Raw genomic sequence first — 19,984 nt, forward strand, 5'->3', positions numbered from 1 at the left:
CTGCTTACTGACGCACTGCTATTTACTGACACTGCGTGTCTATATACTGTCACTGATATAACTGCTTACTGACGCACTGTTATTTACTGACACTGTGTGTCCATATACTGTCACTGATATAACTGCTTACTGACACACCGCTATTTACTGACAGTGAGTGTCCATATACTGTCCCCGATATAACTGCTTACTGACACTGCGGTTCCATGTACTGTCCCTGATATAACTGCTTACTGACACACTGCTATTTACTGACACTGAGTGTCCATATACTGTCCCTGATATAACTGCGTACTGACACACTGCTATTTACTGACAGTGAGTTTCCATATACTGTCACTGATATAACTGCTTACTGACACTCCATGTCCATGTACTGTCACTGATATAATTGCTTACTGACACACTGCTGTTTACAGACACTGCATGTCAATGTACAGTCACTGATATAACTGCTTACTGACACACTGCTATATACTGACAGTGAGTGTCCATATACTGTCTCCGATATAACTGCTTACTGACACTGCCTGCCCATGTACTGTCCCTGATATAACTGCATACTGACACACTGCTATTTACTGACACCGAGTATCCATATAGTGTCACTGATTTAACTGCTTACATACACACTGCGTGTCCATATACTGTCACTGATATAACTGCTTAATGACACACTGCTATTTACTGACTCTGAGTGTCCATATACTATCACTGATTTAACTGCTTACTGACACACATCTATTTACTGACACTGGGTGTCCATATACTGTCAACGATATAACTACTTACTGACACTGATTGTCTATATACTGTCACTGGTTTAACACTGGATGTTTACTGACCTTTATTTAAACATTTACAGTCACATGACCATTTACTGACAGGCAGTTATTTTCTTACATCAGTATCACTGTTTACTTACCGTCCTGGGAAAAGACTTTTAATATTAGAAGCATGAACGGCAAAGTCATGTGATGTAGTCACATGACCGGTCACAGCAGCGGCATGCAGACAACACTCCGTAGGATACCTGCATATTACAACACAGGGTGCAGCATGTGAAAACTTACTGACAGCTATAATAATATTTACTGACAGGTGACAATATTCTGCACAGCCCGTGACCTGTGTCACTGATTGCCCATAGGAATGTGTGTGGCCCGGTCTGTATCTGACCTCTGCTTGTATTACTTTTCCTCAGCTCCAGCCATGAGAGAGCTGCTGACCTGTAGGAGCTGATATGGACTGACAGAAGGAATCTATATAAAGGTAAGTGGCCGTGGGGGGCTTCATATAGTCACGGAGGGTTTGAGGGAGTCCCCGATTGCCAAGGGTGTAGGAAATCAGAATGCTGCACACATAAATTTCTGGGGTCCCCCCCATATCTACAGGAACACTTGATTGGCAACATCTGATTTCTCCTCGCTTTGGAGGGCTTCTTACTACTGCGATATGGGAAGTGAATAGAAATCAGATTGTTAGCTCTTCTGGACAGGGTCCTCTCCTCCTCCTGTGTCCTGTATCTGTCTGTCATTTGCAACCCCTATTTAACGTAATAATGCGTAATATGTTTGCTCTTTATAAATACTCTTCATTATTAATAATATGAATAATAATCTCCCTGATGATACACAAGCAGCAGAAACATTGATCCATGTATAACTATTTGTTCCCTTTTGTCTTCTGCAGGAACAGCCTTTGAAGCCGATGATAATATACTGAGAAGGAAATGTATTGTAAAGGTTTATTACACCTCCAGGGTCATGGTACAAAGAAGTAATCAGCCCAGAGTGTGGCTGCAGCCACTACATGTAAGTGTGCATGTCATTCACTCCTTCACTTATAGAAAATACTAAATATTCACCTTGTACTCTGTGGATCAGTATTTCCCAACCAGGGTTCCTCCAGAGGTTATTAGGGGTTTCCTTGAGAAATAAGCAATTTGTGCCTCTCAGGTTAGTTTAGGTGACCCCAATGATGTTTTTGGCTATCAGTAAGGGTGACATTCTTCCCAATGGCCAGCAATGTGAGAGGAATTCTTCCTACTGACCACCACACTAATATACTGTGAGCTGTGGATATAGTCATTATAGAAAGAGTTCCTGAAGACTTGTAAGATATTTCAAGGGTTCCCCCAATGTTAAAAAGGTTGAGAAACACTGCTATAGAGCAATGACTGGGTCATAATTATGGCAGAGACAGAAATGTTCCTTTTACAACCATTCTTTGTGTTCAGTTCAGTTTGTTTTATGCGCTGGATAACTAAGGGGAGCGTTTTGGGTGTTTATGAGTGTCTTTCCAAACACTGTAAGGTGCTTTTTGTTTCTCAAGAAATGCCCCGGTGTGGACCGGCCCATTGGAATGATTAGGAGTTTCAAACATGGACATTTAAATGCTGGGGAAAGAGTAGACTTGGCCTCTGAGTCATTATTTGTATTTGATGGCTCCAGTTATTAAATATTGAAAATGTTTTTATTGGCAACATGACCTGGATTTCACTCATAACATTTAACATCTTGGAGAGCCAGACCTGCCCATCAGATAAAACATAAATATAAACACATATCCATGGTGTGCCGAGGGGTGTGTGCATTGCAAAGTATGTGTTTAACTTAACTTCATGTTATAGGAGGATGATGACACTTCCCTGAACTGTTCTGTAGATTCATTCCAACTGCCCCATAGAATTCTCTAACCAAAAGTATGAGCTTTACCAAATGCATAGCTATAGGTCTAAATCAGCAGTGGTCATGCTGGTCCTCTGCATAGAGACAACTGCTTCCACATACAGACTAATGATCCTTCTCTACAGCATGCTGGCAGTGAATAGATCTTTCTTCCCTGCCTGTGAATAATCTCTGTGTTCTGTGTGAATTGCAGTGCCTGTCATAAGGCACGTGTAGATGAGCCCTGTGGTTTCAGTTTCTTTTCTCATTAAACCAGCCACAAAGGAAACCCTGACATTTATACTTGTTACACAATTTTCCTACATGAAACAAAGCAACAGTTACTAAGCTTTAGGGAAAACAATAAAATGTAAAGTTTGTTAGGTTTCAGTAGAGACAACTTTGTTCCTGTTTGCTTGTTATTAAGGTAATGACTGGTCTATTATTTTGTTTTACAAAATGTGGGGTTTATTATGGCTTTTTTTTTTCTTTAACTGAAATGGAGTTAATTCTTCTTGAAAACATGACTATGAAGGTTTTATAAATGATCAAACCTGCTTGATCAATCTAAGTTCAATTCACACACCTGGCATTGCTGGGGAAATTATTAATGATTTTGGGCTTTTTCTTAAGGAAAAGAAGATGTAATTTGTAACATGGTGCTTTTACCTTGAAAAAACTCTATGTGTTTTACTATTAAGGTGCACAGTCCCAATCTCAATATTGTGCTATATAAATACAGTTAGGTCCATAAATATTTGGACGGAGACAACTTTTTTCTAATTTTGGTTCTACATTACCACAATTAATTTTAAATGAAACAACTCAGATGCAGTTGAACTGCAGACTTTCAGCTTTAATATAGTGGGTTGAACAAAAAGATTGCATAAAAATGTGAGGAACTAAAGCCTTTTTTTACACAATCACTTCACTTCAGGGGCTCAAAAGTAATTGGACAAATTAAAAAGCTGAAAAATTAATTGTGGTAATGCACAGAACCAAAATTAGAAAACAGTTGTCTCTGTCCAAAAATTTATGGACCTAACTGTATATATATAACTTTTTCTAATATTTACTTATAATTTGTGCCAAAGGGTTTTCAACTTATAGACATTCTTTGCTAGTTAATTTCCTTCTGAAGGGGAATTATTAATTACAAGTCTTGTGATCAATGGCTACCAATCATAGTATTATTATTATCATCAAGTATTTATATAGCGCCAACACATTAAACAGTGCTGTACAAAGTCCAAAGTCATGTCCCTAGCTGTCCCTCAAAGGGGCTCACAATCTGTCTATAGTTATTACCACAGTCTAAGGTCAATTCTGTGGGGAAGCCAGTTAACCTAAATGCATGTTTTTGGAATGTGGGAAGAAACCGGAGTACCCGGAGAACCTGCAAACTCCATGCAGATAGTGTTCTGGCTGAGATTTGAATGAGGGACCTCGTGCTGTAATGGCCAGAGGCCATGAGAAATAAAAAAGAAGGTTCATAAATCCTTGCATTCTTTGAGTGCACAATTAGATCCAACCAAGTAAGTGAATATTGGGATTACCAAGGGTTTTTTTTGTGGGTGGAGATGGGGTTCTCAGGTCTGTAGAATAAGCAGCTGAGCTGCAGTGTTCCTGGAACATCAGATTCCCAGCAAACAGATTGCATCTTGGCATGGCCTATTTAAGCAGCACTGCTGGTGCCATTGGTGCATGCGAAATCTAAATTCTAAGTTGACTAGAACTGAACTGTCACATTCTCTCCTGATTTCCAGTATTGCCTCATTTCTGAATGCTAAAACGTGGAAGAAAAGAAAAGAAGACATGGCGGTGTTTGACACGCCATACCAGAGGTTGGAGGCCTCATATACAGACTCCCCAATGGGGGAAGATGACCTGATGGTACATGTTCCAGAGGGCAGTAAATGTGAGTATTTTAGACATTTTTTTAGGGATGAATGACCTTTGGCATTTGTCTCACTATGCAAAGTAATTCAATTTCTCTTTTTCAGCACCATGGAACCATATTGAGAACCTTGATCTCTTCTTCTCTCGAGTATCCTCTAATAAATTCTTAAAAATAAGTGGAACATCTCATTACATTTTCTAATGATAATCAATTACCCTAAGCTTCCAATTTGATCATATATCTACAGTCAAACAGAGAGCATGTAATAGATGTACCCATAATGATTTATGGATTTTGATTACATCATTTTAATTAGTGTTCACAGGAAGTATTTCAGATGGGACAAAAGTCAATGCAATGAATATTTGAGTTTACTGTTATTAATAGTATTTATATATCGCCCACATATTACGCAGCGCTGTACATTAAATAGGGGTTGCAAATGACAGACTGATATAGGCAATGAGCCTGATTTATTAAAGCTCTCCAAGGCTGGAGAAGGATACACTTTCATCAGTGAAGCTTGGTAATCCAGCAAACCTGGGCTGGATTTCTAAAGTCTTAATTGTTAGCAAATGTTTTCAATCCTGGACCAGATCTATTCCAGGCTTGCTGGATCACCCAGCTTCACTGATGAAAGTGTATCCTCTCCAGCCTTGGCGAGCTTTAATAAATCAGGCCCAATTACACAGGAGGAGGAGAGGACCCTGCACAGAAGAGCCTATAATCTAAGAGGTGGGGGAAGTAGCACACAATAGGAGGAGGGAAAATATAGACAAATTTACTGATTCAGATATAAAATACCCAGTGCTAGAACTGATTCACAAGTTTAAAATGGTTTCCAGTGTACAGATATTGTGATGTGTTTCTTGTTACAGGGAATCCATTATGTCCTGGCATTTGTTCCATCCCTATACACAGGGGCAGGGGAAATGGTGCCTAATGTAACCGTCTATACTGTATTGTATATATCTGTTTACACTCTTTCTGTGTTTCTGTATACTACATTCCATATATTCTTGTATATTGCATTTAGCATATTCGTTAACCAAAGCCTTTCAGGTATACAATTTGCACCAGAAGAATGGATTCACTTGCATGCTGATTGGAGAGATCTTTGAGTTACTGTAAGTTTGTGCCACTTTGCATAATTTGTTAACTTGGTCTGTGGGACATTTGTATCCTTTTTGTATTATCTAGACAAGTAGAGTTGTTCAGAGCTAAAAAAGCCTGAGCTGTTGTCTATACCAAAATCTTTCATTATACCTGCCACCCCTAATCTGCGTTTTTCTGGCCTAAAGCAGAACTGTGGCAAGGCTATGAACACTAAAATTTAGGTGTTATGAATGCACAACGAATACAACAAGCTCTTGCATGCATTGTGCAGTGACTCGGCACACTATCAGTTATTCAATCTGTAAAGTAAACAAACAGCAACTTTACTGCATCTTTTGTGAACTTTAAGGATGATATTATACACAGTGGCTGTATCAACAGGTTGGTAAGAACATTTTTCCTTTAAAGTACCCTTGCTGCAGTACAGTTTCCGTGTATTGCTAGAGCATACCTAACTAGATATGAATTAAATGGATTACTTAGGCGGATCTTTGCGCATGGCTGTCTGTAAATTTAAAGTGGTGCAAGCTTAATAATTATTTCCAGCTTCACTGTATAAAGTGTTTTTCTTCCAGCCTTGGTGAGCTTTTAATAAATCATGCCCAGTGTTGGTGTCTGGGCCTGTTGCCTACCAGACATTTCCACTCCTGGTTGTAACATCTTCACACCACTACAGTCTTCTTGAGCAGACAATGGAAAGTGTCCACAGACTATGCCAGACTATGGCATAAAACACCTGAAAGATAGAAAGGTAGAATATTCTAGGAGGTACAGTGTATGGAGACTAGAGTCTAAGTAAGGATCAGTTGTATACAGAAGCTTTTCTCTGCTCTCTCTTTATTACATCAGTCTTTTGGCCATTTAGAGGCAAAATTATAATATTCTGAGACTTACCATTCATTAAGTTAGTTCTTTTTTCAGGGTAAGTACACTAAGTAAAGAAACTTTCCTGTTTATCTTGTAATCTTGTAACACCCTGTACACTAAACATTTACATCAAATAGCATTATTTGCTGTTCCATACATTTTATATTTTTGTTAGTCCTAACTCACTGTCCTAGGGTGTGAGAGAAACATAACCTTTGTTTTCTTACTTGCTTTTGCAAACTTTCTAACTTGCATGGTCCTATGTGACTGAATATCTCCCTACACTTGTTTGTATTTTACCTAAATGTTTTCTCTTTATTTCATGCAGACAGTTCATCTTTGTGGTTAGTTTCACGACCTTCCTTGTTAGCTGTGTGGATTATGATATTCTCTTTGCAAACAAGATGGTGAACCACAGTCAAAGTGAAAGCAACAAAGTGACATTACCTGATGCTTTCCTCCCACCAGGAGTCTGCAGAGACCGGTATATATTTACATTAAAAACAATAAACAGTTGTTTCAGATACTGTCAGGCTGCGTGCACGCGTGCAATAATTGGCAAAGACTGGGCGATGCTTGAACGAGCACTATTCTGCTCTATGGAGAGGGGAGGGGGAGAACGACGGAGTGACACCCTGCTGAACTCTCTCCCCTTCACTTTCTTTTGGATCGTCCCGTCGTCTGTGGATCCACCAGGATGGACAATGGAACAACATATTCTTGTCTGATATCAGCCCTGAGGCGCTTATCTGATTAGAATCATCTGACATGTGCATGTAGCCTTAATGTCATACATTGGTGTTCTCCCCAGCCCCTTTTAGCTGGTTTGGCATTATATTGAGCCTTCTCTACCATCATGCAGTTTTAAAATATTATTATAAATCTCAGAATAAAATGAAAATAGCCTTATGGATCCTGAAGTATGGCAGCCCTGACATCCTCTAGATGTTGTGTCTTGTTTAGCCTGCTCATATTCCAAACTCAAACATGGCCATCTGGGCACATGCTCTAAGGGCTTGTTAGCAAATGTGGTTTTGCAGGGGGTACAGGACTGTTCTGCCATCTGCCAGCCTTTGGCAAACCTCCAGTGAATTTTTAAATTTTTTATTAAAGCTCTCTGAGGCTGCAGAAAGATACTCTTTCATCAGTGAAGCTAGTTGATCCAGCAAACTGGGGATAGATTTCTAAAGTCTGTTAGCAAATGTTTTCAATCCTGGACCAGACCCGTTCTAGGTTTGCTGGATCACCCAGCTTCACTGATGAAAAAGTATCTTCTCCAGCCTTAGAGAGCTTTAATAAATCAGGCCCTTTTTTGTCTGGATTTCAGCTTTAAAAACTGGCCTAATGATACTGTAAAGTGCAGGTGCAGATTAGTTTAGAAAAACTGCCTAGCTGACAAGTCCTTTGAATATTTCTTTCTGTTAAAGCATTAAAATTTGTTTGTATAAATGGAAAGAAAGGAACAAGTTGTTTGGTTAGGGTAACAGCTTTAGTTACCAAGTCCATATAAACTACTTTACATATTAAACAGTTTGGCTCTATAAAACAGGGAATCATACATTTCCTCAAACATTCCCTGGTGGGAGTCAATTACTGTCATTAAAACACATAGACCTGGACGATTCTCACCAGAGATTGTCTGATTCCCTTTAGTATATATATATAGCCCTTTGTGAAGTCATACAAATCCTGTTATGGTTCTACTGTTGCATTTGACTGCATAACATAAGATGCTTGACATCCCTTTTTATGCAGCTATCTGGTGTCCATTTCTTCACCTCCCTTCCTTCTTGTTTTTGGGGTTGATAGATAACATCCCAAAGCCTTTGCTTTTTGTAAGCCCATCGAAGAACCTCCCTCTTTCATCCAGTACTTACAAAAAGAAAAGCTAGCCTGATAAACTAAAGAATAATTTCAAGACTGTTGGACATGTCTTTAATGGATCCAGGGCTGTTTTACATGTTGGTCAGTAACTTTTCTTTAACTTTAACATTTTTTGTTATCCCCACAGAATACAAGAAAACTGGTTCCTTACTTCTCTCCTGGTGATTGCTGGAGTCTTCTGGATTCACAGACTCATTAAATTCATATACAATATCTGCTGCTATTGGGAGATCTTTAACTTCTACATACAGGCTCTGCGCATTCCTATGGTATGTAATAGGCAAATTATAATTCTATACTCTTTGTATACATTTTTTAAAATATCTGGAATTGTTTATTATATTGTTTATCTTTAGTAGAAATCATAAAATACACTGAAAAAATTGAAACAGGGATCACACTCCAGTGTATAACCTGGATGTTCAATTATTGTAACTGGATACGACAATTCGTGATCATTTTCAATGATGGTAAGAAGGAATGAGCCCTGTTCAGTGTTGTTTGCTTTATGTAAAGGGAGAAGGATGAGCTGGAGATGCTTCACCATGTCCTACCCACAGTAAGCAATAGCATGCATTAGTAGTCTAGTGATCTGGCACTGCAGATAGCTAGAAGATGTTGAGGAGATGTTAGGTATTTGAAAACAATGTAGTCATGAATGTGTGGCTGTTATCTTATCTCTGCAGCAGTTAAAAGGCAAGACACCAATATTGTCCGTAGGCTCCCTGCCCTCTTACTGACTTACCTTGTCATATTTAGCACCATGTTTCTATATAGAGGCTGCCACCTAGAAAAAGGGCTTTGCTTCCCCATATAAAAGTTGTCCTCCTAATGACTGATGATCTAATAACTGGTAGGAAATATTTAAGAACAATATTCTCCCCAGAAATTTTTTACGGCTGTGTGAAGAGAAGGTGTAGGTGAATGTTAAAAAAGTGGTTGGGGCAACACATGACAAATTTAGTGCTTCCAGTTGTTTGTGCCATTGGTATCCAGTAATCCCCAGCTTTCTACCACCTCCTATACTTTGTTCCAACTTTCTAATGCCCATACCTTTAGTGCGTCCCATTTTTCCATCTTTGTGTTATATCCCAAATGTCCAGTGCTTCTGTATTCCAATGCAAATGTTTAGTAACCATCCAAAACTGGCTGGGTGGTTACTGAAAAGTGCCAAATGGTGCACCGGCTAAACGGGGCTGGGGACAACACTTAAGAAGTATTAAAAGAGGAATAGGATGAGGCAGAGAGACACAGAATGGATTCTTGCACTCCAGGTCCCCAGGTACTGTTTTCGCTCTCCAGCTAGGAGTACAATAATCAACACAATAGTAACATCACCAAATATTCAAAGAACTGCACAGCAGTGCCTTGAATAATCTTAAATTGGAGATATACAGGATTTAGGCAAGTGCATTATTATTTATGAGGAAGAATATTTGAAAAAATGTTTTTTTATTTTTTTATTTTAGGATGCTACTTGTGCTCAATCACCATCTTTTGAAGTGTCACTTTTTGAGTGCTGGTTCACTTTAATCTACTTTTGTCATAAATACCTTTCGGTCCTTTTTTGTGTTCTCTATACATCTGATAATGTAGGCATGTGAAAAACACTGCAATATTAACTCAAGGAAAAATGTTTTAAATAAAATTACCTCCTGTACCCCCCCCCCCCCCCCCCTTATATTCAGACTTTATCTTACTGTGACTTTCTGCCCTTTACAGGCTGATCTCCCCTATTACACTTGGGAGGAAGTCCAGAGCAGAATTGTACAGATTCAGAAGGAGCACCAGATCTGCATTCATAAGAAGGAACTTTCCGAGTTAGATGTCAGTCATCGAATCCTTCGATTCAAGAACTACATGGTGGCCATGATTAATAAGAATCTTCTACCACTACAGCACAGGATGCCACTGCTGGGTGACTTGATCTTTTACACTCGGGGCCTAAAATATAACTTTCAGCTTATCTTCTTCTGGGGCCCCGGTTGCCTGTTCCAAAATGAGTGGAGCTTAAAACCGGAGTACAAGCGTGCAGGATCACGCCTGGAGCTTGCAGAGAAGTTATCCCAGCGTATCCTGTGGATAGGACTTGCCAACTTATTGCTCTGCCCTCTTGTATTGGTCTGGCAAATCCTCTATGCCTTCTTCAGCTATACAGAGGTGCTTCGCCGGGAGCCTGGAAGCCTTGGGGCCCGATGCTGGTCTCTGTATGGCCGATGCTACCTGCGCCACTTTAATGAGCTGGATCACCAGCTCCAGGCAAGACTGAGCCGAGCATACAAGCCCGCCAGCAAGTACATGAACTGTTTCCTGTCTCCATTATTAGCCGTGGCTGCCAAACACCTAGGATTCCTGGCGGGATCTGTTCTGGCAGTGCTGATAGCGCTCACAGTGTACGATGAAGATGTGCTTGCTGTGGAACATGTACTAAGCACTGTAACACTACTGGGAGTCGTTGTGACCATCTGCAGGTTAATAACCAACAGCTGCAAATTTTTATAGCTGAATTCTGGTGTTGAACAAAAGTATTTTATACTTGAAGTGGATGAAAACTTAATTAAACATTTTGTTAATCATTTTGCAGCTTTTCCAAGTCACTTCTTCAGTTCTAAGGAAGAACTGACCTAAATAAGCTATGAAAACAAGTCCAGTTGAATGTGACTAACAACTACTAGCGTTGTCAGTATTTTTTACGAATGCAATATAATACATGTTTATATATTACTAGTATATGAATTAGTGTGCTAAAGCTATGCTAAATATCCAGACCACTGTTCAACACAAAGTGTAGCGTAGCAAACCGAATCGTCGGCCACCTTACGGGGAGATTGAGTATTGTTGATTGGTGTATTGTGCAGGTCTTTCAAACTAATGGAACTCCATACCCCTGGTCTCTATGTCGAACGGTTCTCCAGATAATCCAGCATTCTCCCTGTACAGGGTATTTTAGGAAATGCTTTAGCACAATAATAATATAATAATTTAGAAAAATAATGTAAAAAATAAAAAAAAGGAAATGCTCCTAAATGTTATGCTGCCTGACTGCATTACAGTAAAAACAATGAAAGGTATAATTTGGCCTTAATAGTTTACACTACACTAACCTAAATTTGCTTTAAAAGTCATGGTGTTACTGTTGTTTGAAAAGTTTTAAATATAATGTGTAAATTTATGATAGCATTCTTTTCTCAGATCGTTTATCCCGGAAGAGCACATGGTCTTCTGTCCAGAACAGCTCCTAAAGGTGATCCTGGCTCATATACACTACATGCCCGACCACTGGCAGCGCAGCGCTCATCGGGCTGAGACCCGCAGCGAGTTTGCACAGCTTTTCCAGTACAAGGCTGTAAGTACTATCCTGATTTCTGCAAACTTTAGCAGTTGCAAACTGAAAGGATTAAAGACCACCAGATAGTAGTTAGGTAAACGGTGGGGGGAATGAATCAACCACTGGCTTGGGTATGCTTAGCTGTCAGCACACATTACTGTCTGACTTAATCTTAATTTAGATTCATGTAAAGTGCCCACCCGATTTGATAAAAATCTGTTTTTTGTTTTTTTAGCTAGACTTGCACACTACGTGCTTGTTGGTAAATCCAAAATAGATTGCATAGACTTTACTGTGTGTGGCCAGCTTTGGGGACGTCAATTGTGCAATCCATACATTGCTGCTAACTTTTAGGCTACGTAGACTCTAGTCTGATCATCGCTTCAGGGCTAGTAACGGACAAGAATCTGATGTGAGTACAGCGCTCGTCCAATGCTGTTCATGGATCTGTCCTGGCGGATCAATGAACGATGGACAACGAGCGACTGCAATACAGGTGAAGGGGAGAGAGCACAGCGGGGTGCCACTCTCTTTTTCTCCCCCCTCCCCTCTCCATAGAGCAGAATGGTGCTATGTGTACAGTGGAATTCATGCATCTTTCGGTCTTTTGTCTTTAGAGGTTTAATATTCTATCAGGTAGAATGGGATTTCCTGTTACTGACTAAGGTAGGCATAGAAATCTGGGAATTTGAATGTAATGGAACATCCAAAATTTGGAGTGACTCCTATAAAGGAGAGAGCTACCAAAATGTAAAGTAATTCCTTTGATACCTGCTTATTTTATCTCTGTTTACTGTTTGGCATATCACCAAGCCACTTGGAATGTTTTCCAAGTTGGAAAATTTGAAAACTAGTAGATGTTGCTTTAACTTTAAATTAATATTAATCTCAGATTTAATGTAAATTTGTTGGACTGTCTAACCTAAAACAAAGCTATATTTGGTTTATGGAGGAAAAGCAATATGTTTGCTGCCTCTCCAGCAGATCCTGGTATGAAGGAGCATGAGACTACCATCTAACAGCATTGGACCAATCAACGGCTCTGTCACATAGGAATCTATAACACTGTGTGTGGTCTATCCATGGCTTCAGCATCTAAAGTACACAAGGTTGTTTCTCCTTCATCTGAAGCTGAACAGAGCTAAGAAAAACAGAGGATGAGTAGAGTATGGGCTGTTGGGCAGGTTCACCTTAGCATACTTTACTGTATACTGTATAGCATTAGCAGATCACTGGTTGACTTTATGGTTCTCATTTTTAGGTCTTTATTCTGGAGGAACTGCTCAGCCCGCTGCTCACACCACTTGTTCTAATATTCAGACTGCGCCCTAAATCATTGGAGATCATTGACTTCTTTAGGAACTTCACAGTTGAAGTGGTCGGTGTTGGGGACACCTGTTCATTTGCTCAAATGGATGTTCGCCAGCATGGAAATCCTGCTGTAAGTACACAGTCCTGAATAGACTGTAGTCCTAGATATGTCTGTAGATACTACTAGATACGTAGTCCTAGATACGTTTGTAGGTTAAGATTGAGATTACCTGAGCTTTAATTTATGGAGTGTGTGCTGTTCTGTTCTGAAACAACAGATGCTAATATATTTTTTCCTTTAGAGTTTCAGCCTAATTAGCTTGTATACAAAATAGCAAAGATATCAGAGATTGGCTTCATTTTGGCTCTTCCAGGCTTTTCTTTCTGTAAAAAAAAATAATTAAAAAGTACATCCTAAAAGAAAGGAAAGTATACCTGATTAAATCAGTTCTTATGGAAGACAATTCCGTGCTTTTTACATCTATTACAGTAAATAACCAATCCTGCATGGAAAATTAGGCGGGAGTTTATCACTCTTATCAGTCAGGAGAAACAATGCCAGTGTCCTCCTTGCTGTCATATTGCAGGTTAGTGTCAGTAATCAGTGTGTAACTTTCCTCCTATTACAGTGGATGTCTGCAGGAAAAACCGAGGCCTCCGTGTACCAGCAGGCAGAGGATGGTAAGACCGAACTGTCTCTCATGCATTTTGCTATAACTAATCCACGCTGGCAGCCACCTCGAGAGTGCTCGGCGTTCCTAAGTCACCTGCGGGAGCGAGTACAGAAGGACAGTGGGGGAACGACACCAAAAAATCCCACTGGTCTGGCACACCTACTGCACTACTCTGGATTGTCACTGCAGTCTGATTCAGAGGTACAAGTATATCTCATTTTTTTGTTCAGTCTCAAGTTCCATTCAGAATTTTGTCCTAAAAATGAAGTCAGCATTGCATTAAATTATAGTTTATATTCATCATTTTTACCCCCACTGCACTGAACTGAGAATTGTCTGCAGCTGAAGGGCATAAAGTTTGTATAATGTGACTTTTTGCTGGCTTTATTTATACATTGTTTGGCATGCAGTTTTCACAGAAGGGATTTTTTGCTAGTATATGTTTATTTTGAAATGCCTAGGCCTGTGATCAGTTTACTTAAAGGGTACATTCATATGTGTCTGTTCAGTATTGTTGGCATTACTGCAACGTATTGTAATGTACAAAAATCAATTGTGGTACCATTCATTCACCTGATTTTAAAGATCAAGTTAAAGTGATAGGTAGTGAATATTGGTAAGTTACTGTAAATAAGCATTAAGTTCATATTAAACGAAAAATAAGCATTAAGCTCATAAAAATCCAGTCCAGTCCAGTCCCAGTTCTAGGTGTCTATATTTAGTGCTGATACATTTGCACAATAAATAGCCAGCTTCATTAGTTATAGCCAATAAAGAATGTATTATTTATTAAACTTATATTTCTTTCTTCTATTGTTCCATTTCAGCCACACAGCCTTATGGCAAACATGTTCACTGGGATGTCTCCAGGAGGCTTCCCACCACGCACAGATGTCCTTTATTCTCCACACATTTCTGCCGTGTCTGAGGTGGCCTCTGCTCTCCGTTCTCTCTCTCCACAGCAGTCCTGCCACACCGCACCAAACCAGAGCGGGTAAGAAGGGCAATGATATTCAATCCTCTGTCCTGTGCTGTTAGCTTTGTGGTTTGTGTGTTAAAAAGAGGAATATCCATCCCAAAACTATAATACATGAATTTGAAACTTTGATGAATGACAGCAGAAAAAAGATCAAGTGGTTTGTTGACTTACATCTTTATTGTTTTTATATTTATAGTACGGTTAGTAACTTTTCAGGAACACTTTCCTGAAAAGTTTCAAAAGGAGGTATCTTTCCTTTAGGCAGAAGAGGCAGATATCTTTCCTTTAGGCAGAAGAGGCAGATAGACATGGTAATACAGTGGTTCTAGCTATCCTCTACTATAATAAAGAGTACCATTTTTATTTTTGTTTGTGTTGCAGACTTTTTTCCTGATCTTCTATGTGCTAAAGCCATAACAATAAATTAGGGAAATCTCTCTAATACATTTGAATCCCAAATCTTATCAAATTTGGTTATTCATACATTTTAAATGAATGTTAACATATATTATATATACATATAGGATGTAATACTTATTTTGTTTATACCTACTAACATATTTATACTTAGCTAATTTATGTGAGACAAAGGTCTGATCTGTCCAATTAACATGGGAAAAGTTAAGGTGTTGTGCCTTGATGCTCTTTCTAATCTCACACTGGTCATTGTGTATATTTTGTTTTAATTACTTGGGTGTTCCTGTTTTCAATGTGATCATTTTCCTACAGGTTTGGCAGTAGCTTGTGGGAGGGCCCTATGAATAGCGGACCTTTGTCCGAATACGCCTCAATGGAGATGAGTCTGCATGCCCTGTACATGCATGAGGTGAGTATGAGCTCTTATTTCTCCTCCTACTCTTTGTGTTATTTTCATCCACCACATCTCTTTTACATGGTCTTTGACTCGCTTAGGTTCGATAGTATTTATGTGTTGCTTGTATGAAGTGGTTATTTAGCCTGTTTCGTCTGCTTCCTCCACAGTTACATCAGCAACAGACCCGTATGGCTCCAGGAAGGCACATATGGCACAGACAAGAGAGTGATGAGAGTGGAGATAGTGGGCCGGTCGATGGACTGATAAACACCACGTGCAACATTCCATCTTCTGCCAGCTGCCCCTCCCCTGGAGCACTACTACGAGAAGACAGGATGCCACCAATCAGTGCTCACAGGTTTAGTGCCAGCACAGGTAAGAGTGTCTTCCTACATCTTTTGGATAGAGCCTTTTTTTTTTTTTTTTTTTAAAGGGAACCTGTTAGAATACAATATGTTAACTGCCACCACTGTTTTGTTTTTGTAGGTTTTTTACTACTTAAAATGACTTTTTTGACATTTTAGAGACTATGGGCCTGGCCTAATAAAGCTCTGCAAGATAGAAAATTATGGGTGTACCTGGATGACACAGCAAACCTGCAATGTATCTGGTCCAGGATTTAAAGCATTTGCGAGCTAAGAGTGAATTAATTTTAGGAAATTCATTCCAAGTTTACTCAATGACCCAAGTTCAACAATAATACACCAATAATATCCTATCTCCTCCAGTCTTGGATATTGGATAAATCAGGCCCATTGCATAGGGGTGTTCCTTGCAAAGTAAAGGGTTACTGTTCACAATCTTGTGTAGAACTACTCTAGCTGAAAATGGTTTTGCCCTTCTCTGAGGATCTGGCATGTCACTTGACGTCAAAATTAGGTGAGTAAAATGGTAATTTTGGTAGGGGTTAATTATTTTATATAGAACCAAATAGAGGGTGAGAGGTGGAAGAGCAGTGAGCGAAATGTTCATCATTTAATAGATCCAGGTGTGTCAGGTGCCTGGTCCCTCTCTATGGTTCTTTTCATAAAGGGCCAGCAGAAGGAACTACAGCACAAAGAGGGAGCATCAAGAACACTCAAATATGCATTGGTAAAAAATTCATCCAGAGTAGCTCCTAACGATAGCAGATATTGGCAGGGCAAAAGGGGTAAAAGTATTTCTCTTCTTTAGAGAATATTCTTTATTCCTTTTCAAACACTAAACCGTAGGAGTTGTTTTATTGAGGTTCCAATCTTAAATATGTTTAATGTGCTTCTGGTTAGCTCTGTGGTCCAGGATATTGCATTTACATTGGCAATTGGACCTAGCCAGACATAGATGAAAAAATGTAATGTTGGCATTGTTTAATAATTATAATAATAATATTAATGTTGTATAATCTGTTATTGTAAATCTTCAGATTTTGGAACCATGCAAAGAGCCTCTTCTAATTTAGCAAGACAGCCAATGGGAGGGTGGAGTGAAGAGGGACAGACTGGCAAGCACCCAGATCCTGTTCCAGAGGAAAGCTCAGAGGATGAGATGCCCCCCCAGACTCATAAGGTATTGTCTAAAGTCAAATTTAAAATAAATGATCAACCTAACATTAAATAAACCTGTGTAATATTGTGTAGCCCCCCCCCTTGTCCCACCAAAACAGTTCTGACCTGTCGAGGCATAGACTCCACAAGAACTCTGAAGATGTTATGTGGTATCTGACAACAATACTTTAGGAGTTGATCTCTTTAACACACTCTGTGTCTGCCAACCTGCCCAATTCCTATAGTGCACCCTGATGCACTAAACAATGAACTTTCACCCATCCAGCCATGTGATTTTAAAACTGATTCACCTGACCAGACCACCTCCTTGTATTGTTCCATGGTCCGGTTCTGATGCTTACGTGCCCATTGTATGCACTTTTGGGCACTCTGTCTGCAGCTGCACCTCCTTATACTCAGCAAGCTGCAAAGCACTGTGTGTTCTGACACTTTTGCCTCATGGCCCAGATTAAGATTTTCCACATGGCTATTCTCCACATGCATCAATTGCTGGGTGTCCTTTCTTAAATCAAATTTGATAGGGTACCACTGGGAACAAGAATTGATGTTCTGGAAATGCTGTGACCCAGTCAGATCCTTACACTTGCCCATTTTTCCTTCTTCCAACACATTACTTTAATAAACCGACTGCTCACACAACCTTGAAAAATGCAATTGTAACAATAATTGATTAATTTACCTAACCCAGCAGTTTTAATGTTTTGACTTGTCGTGTATGTGACAGCATTACATTTTAATGCCACATGATAGGATGTGTGTGTAATATTATACATGTATGTAAAACCACTTTAGTTTCATCCTTGTGTTATAATTTTCTTTCTCTGCAGGTGTGATACTTTGAGCAGTCTGAGGTTTCAGCTTGTACAAATATCTCCCATCAAGGCAGGTTTCTTGTTGACCAGGAAACATGGGAAGACAAATTCTCTTGTGAACTGTGTATATGTGTGTCTGGCAGTGTGAACCAAGAGTATATGTTCAGATGATTTATAGAATATATATATGTAGCTAGGAATCCAGTTGTCATGCATGTGTATGCTAAGAAACTGGAGGGATCTGGATGTACAGCTGGCTGTAAAATTTGTGTTTGTACAGGAATAGAATATATTACTATCTCTGCTGCTTCATCTGTGTCTATGCCTTTCTGTGTAGGGCGTTAGGATTTTATATGTCATAATTTGTCTTAAAGTGTCACCTGAACCATTGGAGGTATAGTAAGATATACAGTAAAAATACATATCTGAGTACTTTTTTACCTACTAAAATAATGGTAAAGTAATACACATGCTTTTACTGTCCACCCTGCTACAACATGCGGTGGTATGGTTCCTCAGCGGCTATCTTGCTTTGCAGCATTGTGTTCCCTATTCTTGGCTAGGACACTATCTGCATGGAGTTATGTTCTCCCAGTGTTTGTGAAGGTTTGTGTATGCTATGCTAGGGACATTAGACTATAACTATGGTAGGTACATTAGATTGTGAGCTCCTTTAAGAGGCAGCCCACTACCATGGACACTGCTCAATATGTTTGTGTTATATACATTAGCCTTTCTCAACCTTTTTACACAGGGGAACCTTTTAAATAACTTTAGGTCTTAGGGAACTCCTGACAATAATTACTATACCCACAGCTCACAATAAATTGGTGTGGTGGTCAATGGGAAGAATGCCTCTTACATTGGTGGCCATTGAGAAGAATGTTACCCTTACAGATAAACAAAAAGGTAATTGGTGCCAGTGGTAAATTGACTGAGAAGCAAATATTAAATGCTCAAGGAAGTCTTTGCAGCCTGTAGAGGAACCCCAGGGTTCCAAGGTACCCTGATTGAGAAACACTGATATAAATACATAATATTAACATAACACATGAAAGGTGAGGCCTTTCTAAGCTCCCTATGTCCCAAAAAGTCACAGAAAATCCACTACCTTCCTCCCAAGTAATCATTTAAAGCCTGCATGCCTAATTTTACCTATCAAGTGGCAGCTTTGTAGGCAGACATATGTAACTTTAAAGGAATATTTGTGTAGAGTAAAGGAAGTTTTTATGGAGTCCCCCATTTAAGGGCACACTGGCCTTTTTTATTTTTTTTTTGCATTTATAGGGATGATATTAAATCATAATGCACTGAAAAGATTTCTGTAAATATATTGGTTAGAATACAAGGCATTTATTGTGTGTAAATGAAGACTTACCTGTGCCCCCCTATAGCCTCCACTCAGACACTGCCTGTCCTTTCTTAACATATCCTGGAAAAATGGAATCGGGCAGTTTTTATTAGAAACACTGCAATCTGATCAGTGAGATCTTATTTAGATTTACCAATTGCAGTGTAGTGCAAGAGCCTGTCTGACCAGATAAATGACATGGGTTGTTCAGGTAGGTCTTTCTACTACTATTGCCAAATCCAAAGGAGATTTTTATTGAGATTGTAACATCTATGGCCAACAGATGCTTTGCATAATAAAACTTAAAGCAATGAGCAGATGAAGGCTGTTCTTTGTATTACAGCTGTGGTATTTGTGTTTCTCCAGGATCTGTCCTGTCGTGAGACATCCATTACAATTCCTATTTCTAAATTGTCAATCAAGGGACCCTGTCTCTGCTTTGTTTTGTATAGAAATGTGTAAGGCAGATTTTGTATTATTGTAAAACTCTAATTAAAGAGTAATTATGTGTAATGTCCTGTACCACAGACATACTTCTAATTTTTTTATTGCACGTTTATTATGTATTTGCCTTTTTTGTGATAAAGCATTGCTGGCCATTATAAAGAGAATCAAGGAAATTCTATCTCCATAGTTTTACATTTCAAAGAAAACCTGTCCTCTATTCTAGTAAAACTGCTACCAAAAAGCAGACACCGGGGCCTCTATTTATTAAACAGGGAATGAGACATTACC

At 39.2% G+C, this 19,984-nt stretch overlaps 1 protein-coding gene across 3 annotated transcripts in view; it reads left to right on the forward strand.

Moving 5' to 3' along the window:
* ATG9A (autophagy related 9A) overlaps window positions 1–19,771 on the forward strand; it is a 20,291-nt gene extending 520 nt beyond the window's left edge. For all 3 annotated transcript variants that reach the window (XM_072418053.1, XM_072418055.1, XM_072418054.1), the window contains exons 2-17: window positions 1,205–1,272; window positions 1,693–1,814; window positions 4,436–4,587; window positions 4,673–4,716; window positions 5,632–5,696; window positions 6,881–7,036; window positions 8,564–8,705; window positions 10,159–10,907; window positions 11,629–11,782; window positions 13,026–13,205; window positions 13,705–13,950; window positions 14,577–14,743; window positions 15,458–15,554; window positions 15,710–15,917; window positions 16,945–17,087; window positions 17,914–19,771. In XM_072418053.1, the coding sequence (XP_072274154.1) occupies window positions 4,485–4,587; window positions 4,673–4,716; window positions 5,632–5,696; window positions 6,881–7,036; window positions 8,564–8,705; window positions 10,159–10,907; window positions 11,629–11,782; window positions 13,026–13,205; window positions 13,705–13,950; window positions 14,577–14,743; window positions 15,458–15,554; window positions 15,710–15,917; window positions 16,945–17,087; window positions 17,914–17,919 (2,460 nt within the window). In that variant the 5' untranslated portion in view covers window positions 1,205–1,272; window positions 1,693–1,814; window positions 4,436–4,484 and the 3' untranslated portion in view covers window positions 17,920–19,771. The remainder of the gene's footprint in view (window positions 1–1,204; window positions 1,273–1,692; window positions 1,815–4,435; window positions 4,588–4,672; window positions 4,717–5,631; window positions 5,697–6,880; window positions 7,037–8,563; window positions 8,706–10,158; window positions 10,908–11,628; window positions 11,783–13,025; window positions 13,206–13,704; window positions 13,951–14,576; window positions 14,744–15,457; window positions 15,555–15,709; window positions 15,918–16,944; window positions 17,088–17,913) is intronic.
* The last annotated feature ends 213 nt before the right edge of the window (window positions 19,772–19,984 follow it).

The sequence above is a fragment of the Pyxicephalus adspersus genome, chromosome 7 (assembly GCF_032062135.1).
Source record: "Pyxicephalus adspersus chromosome 7, UCB_Pads_2.0, whole genome shotgun sequence".
Taxonomy (NCBI): domain Eukaryota; kingdom Metazoa; phylum Chordata; class Amphibia; order Anura; family Pyxicephalidae; genus Pyxicephalus; species Pyxicephalus adspersus.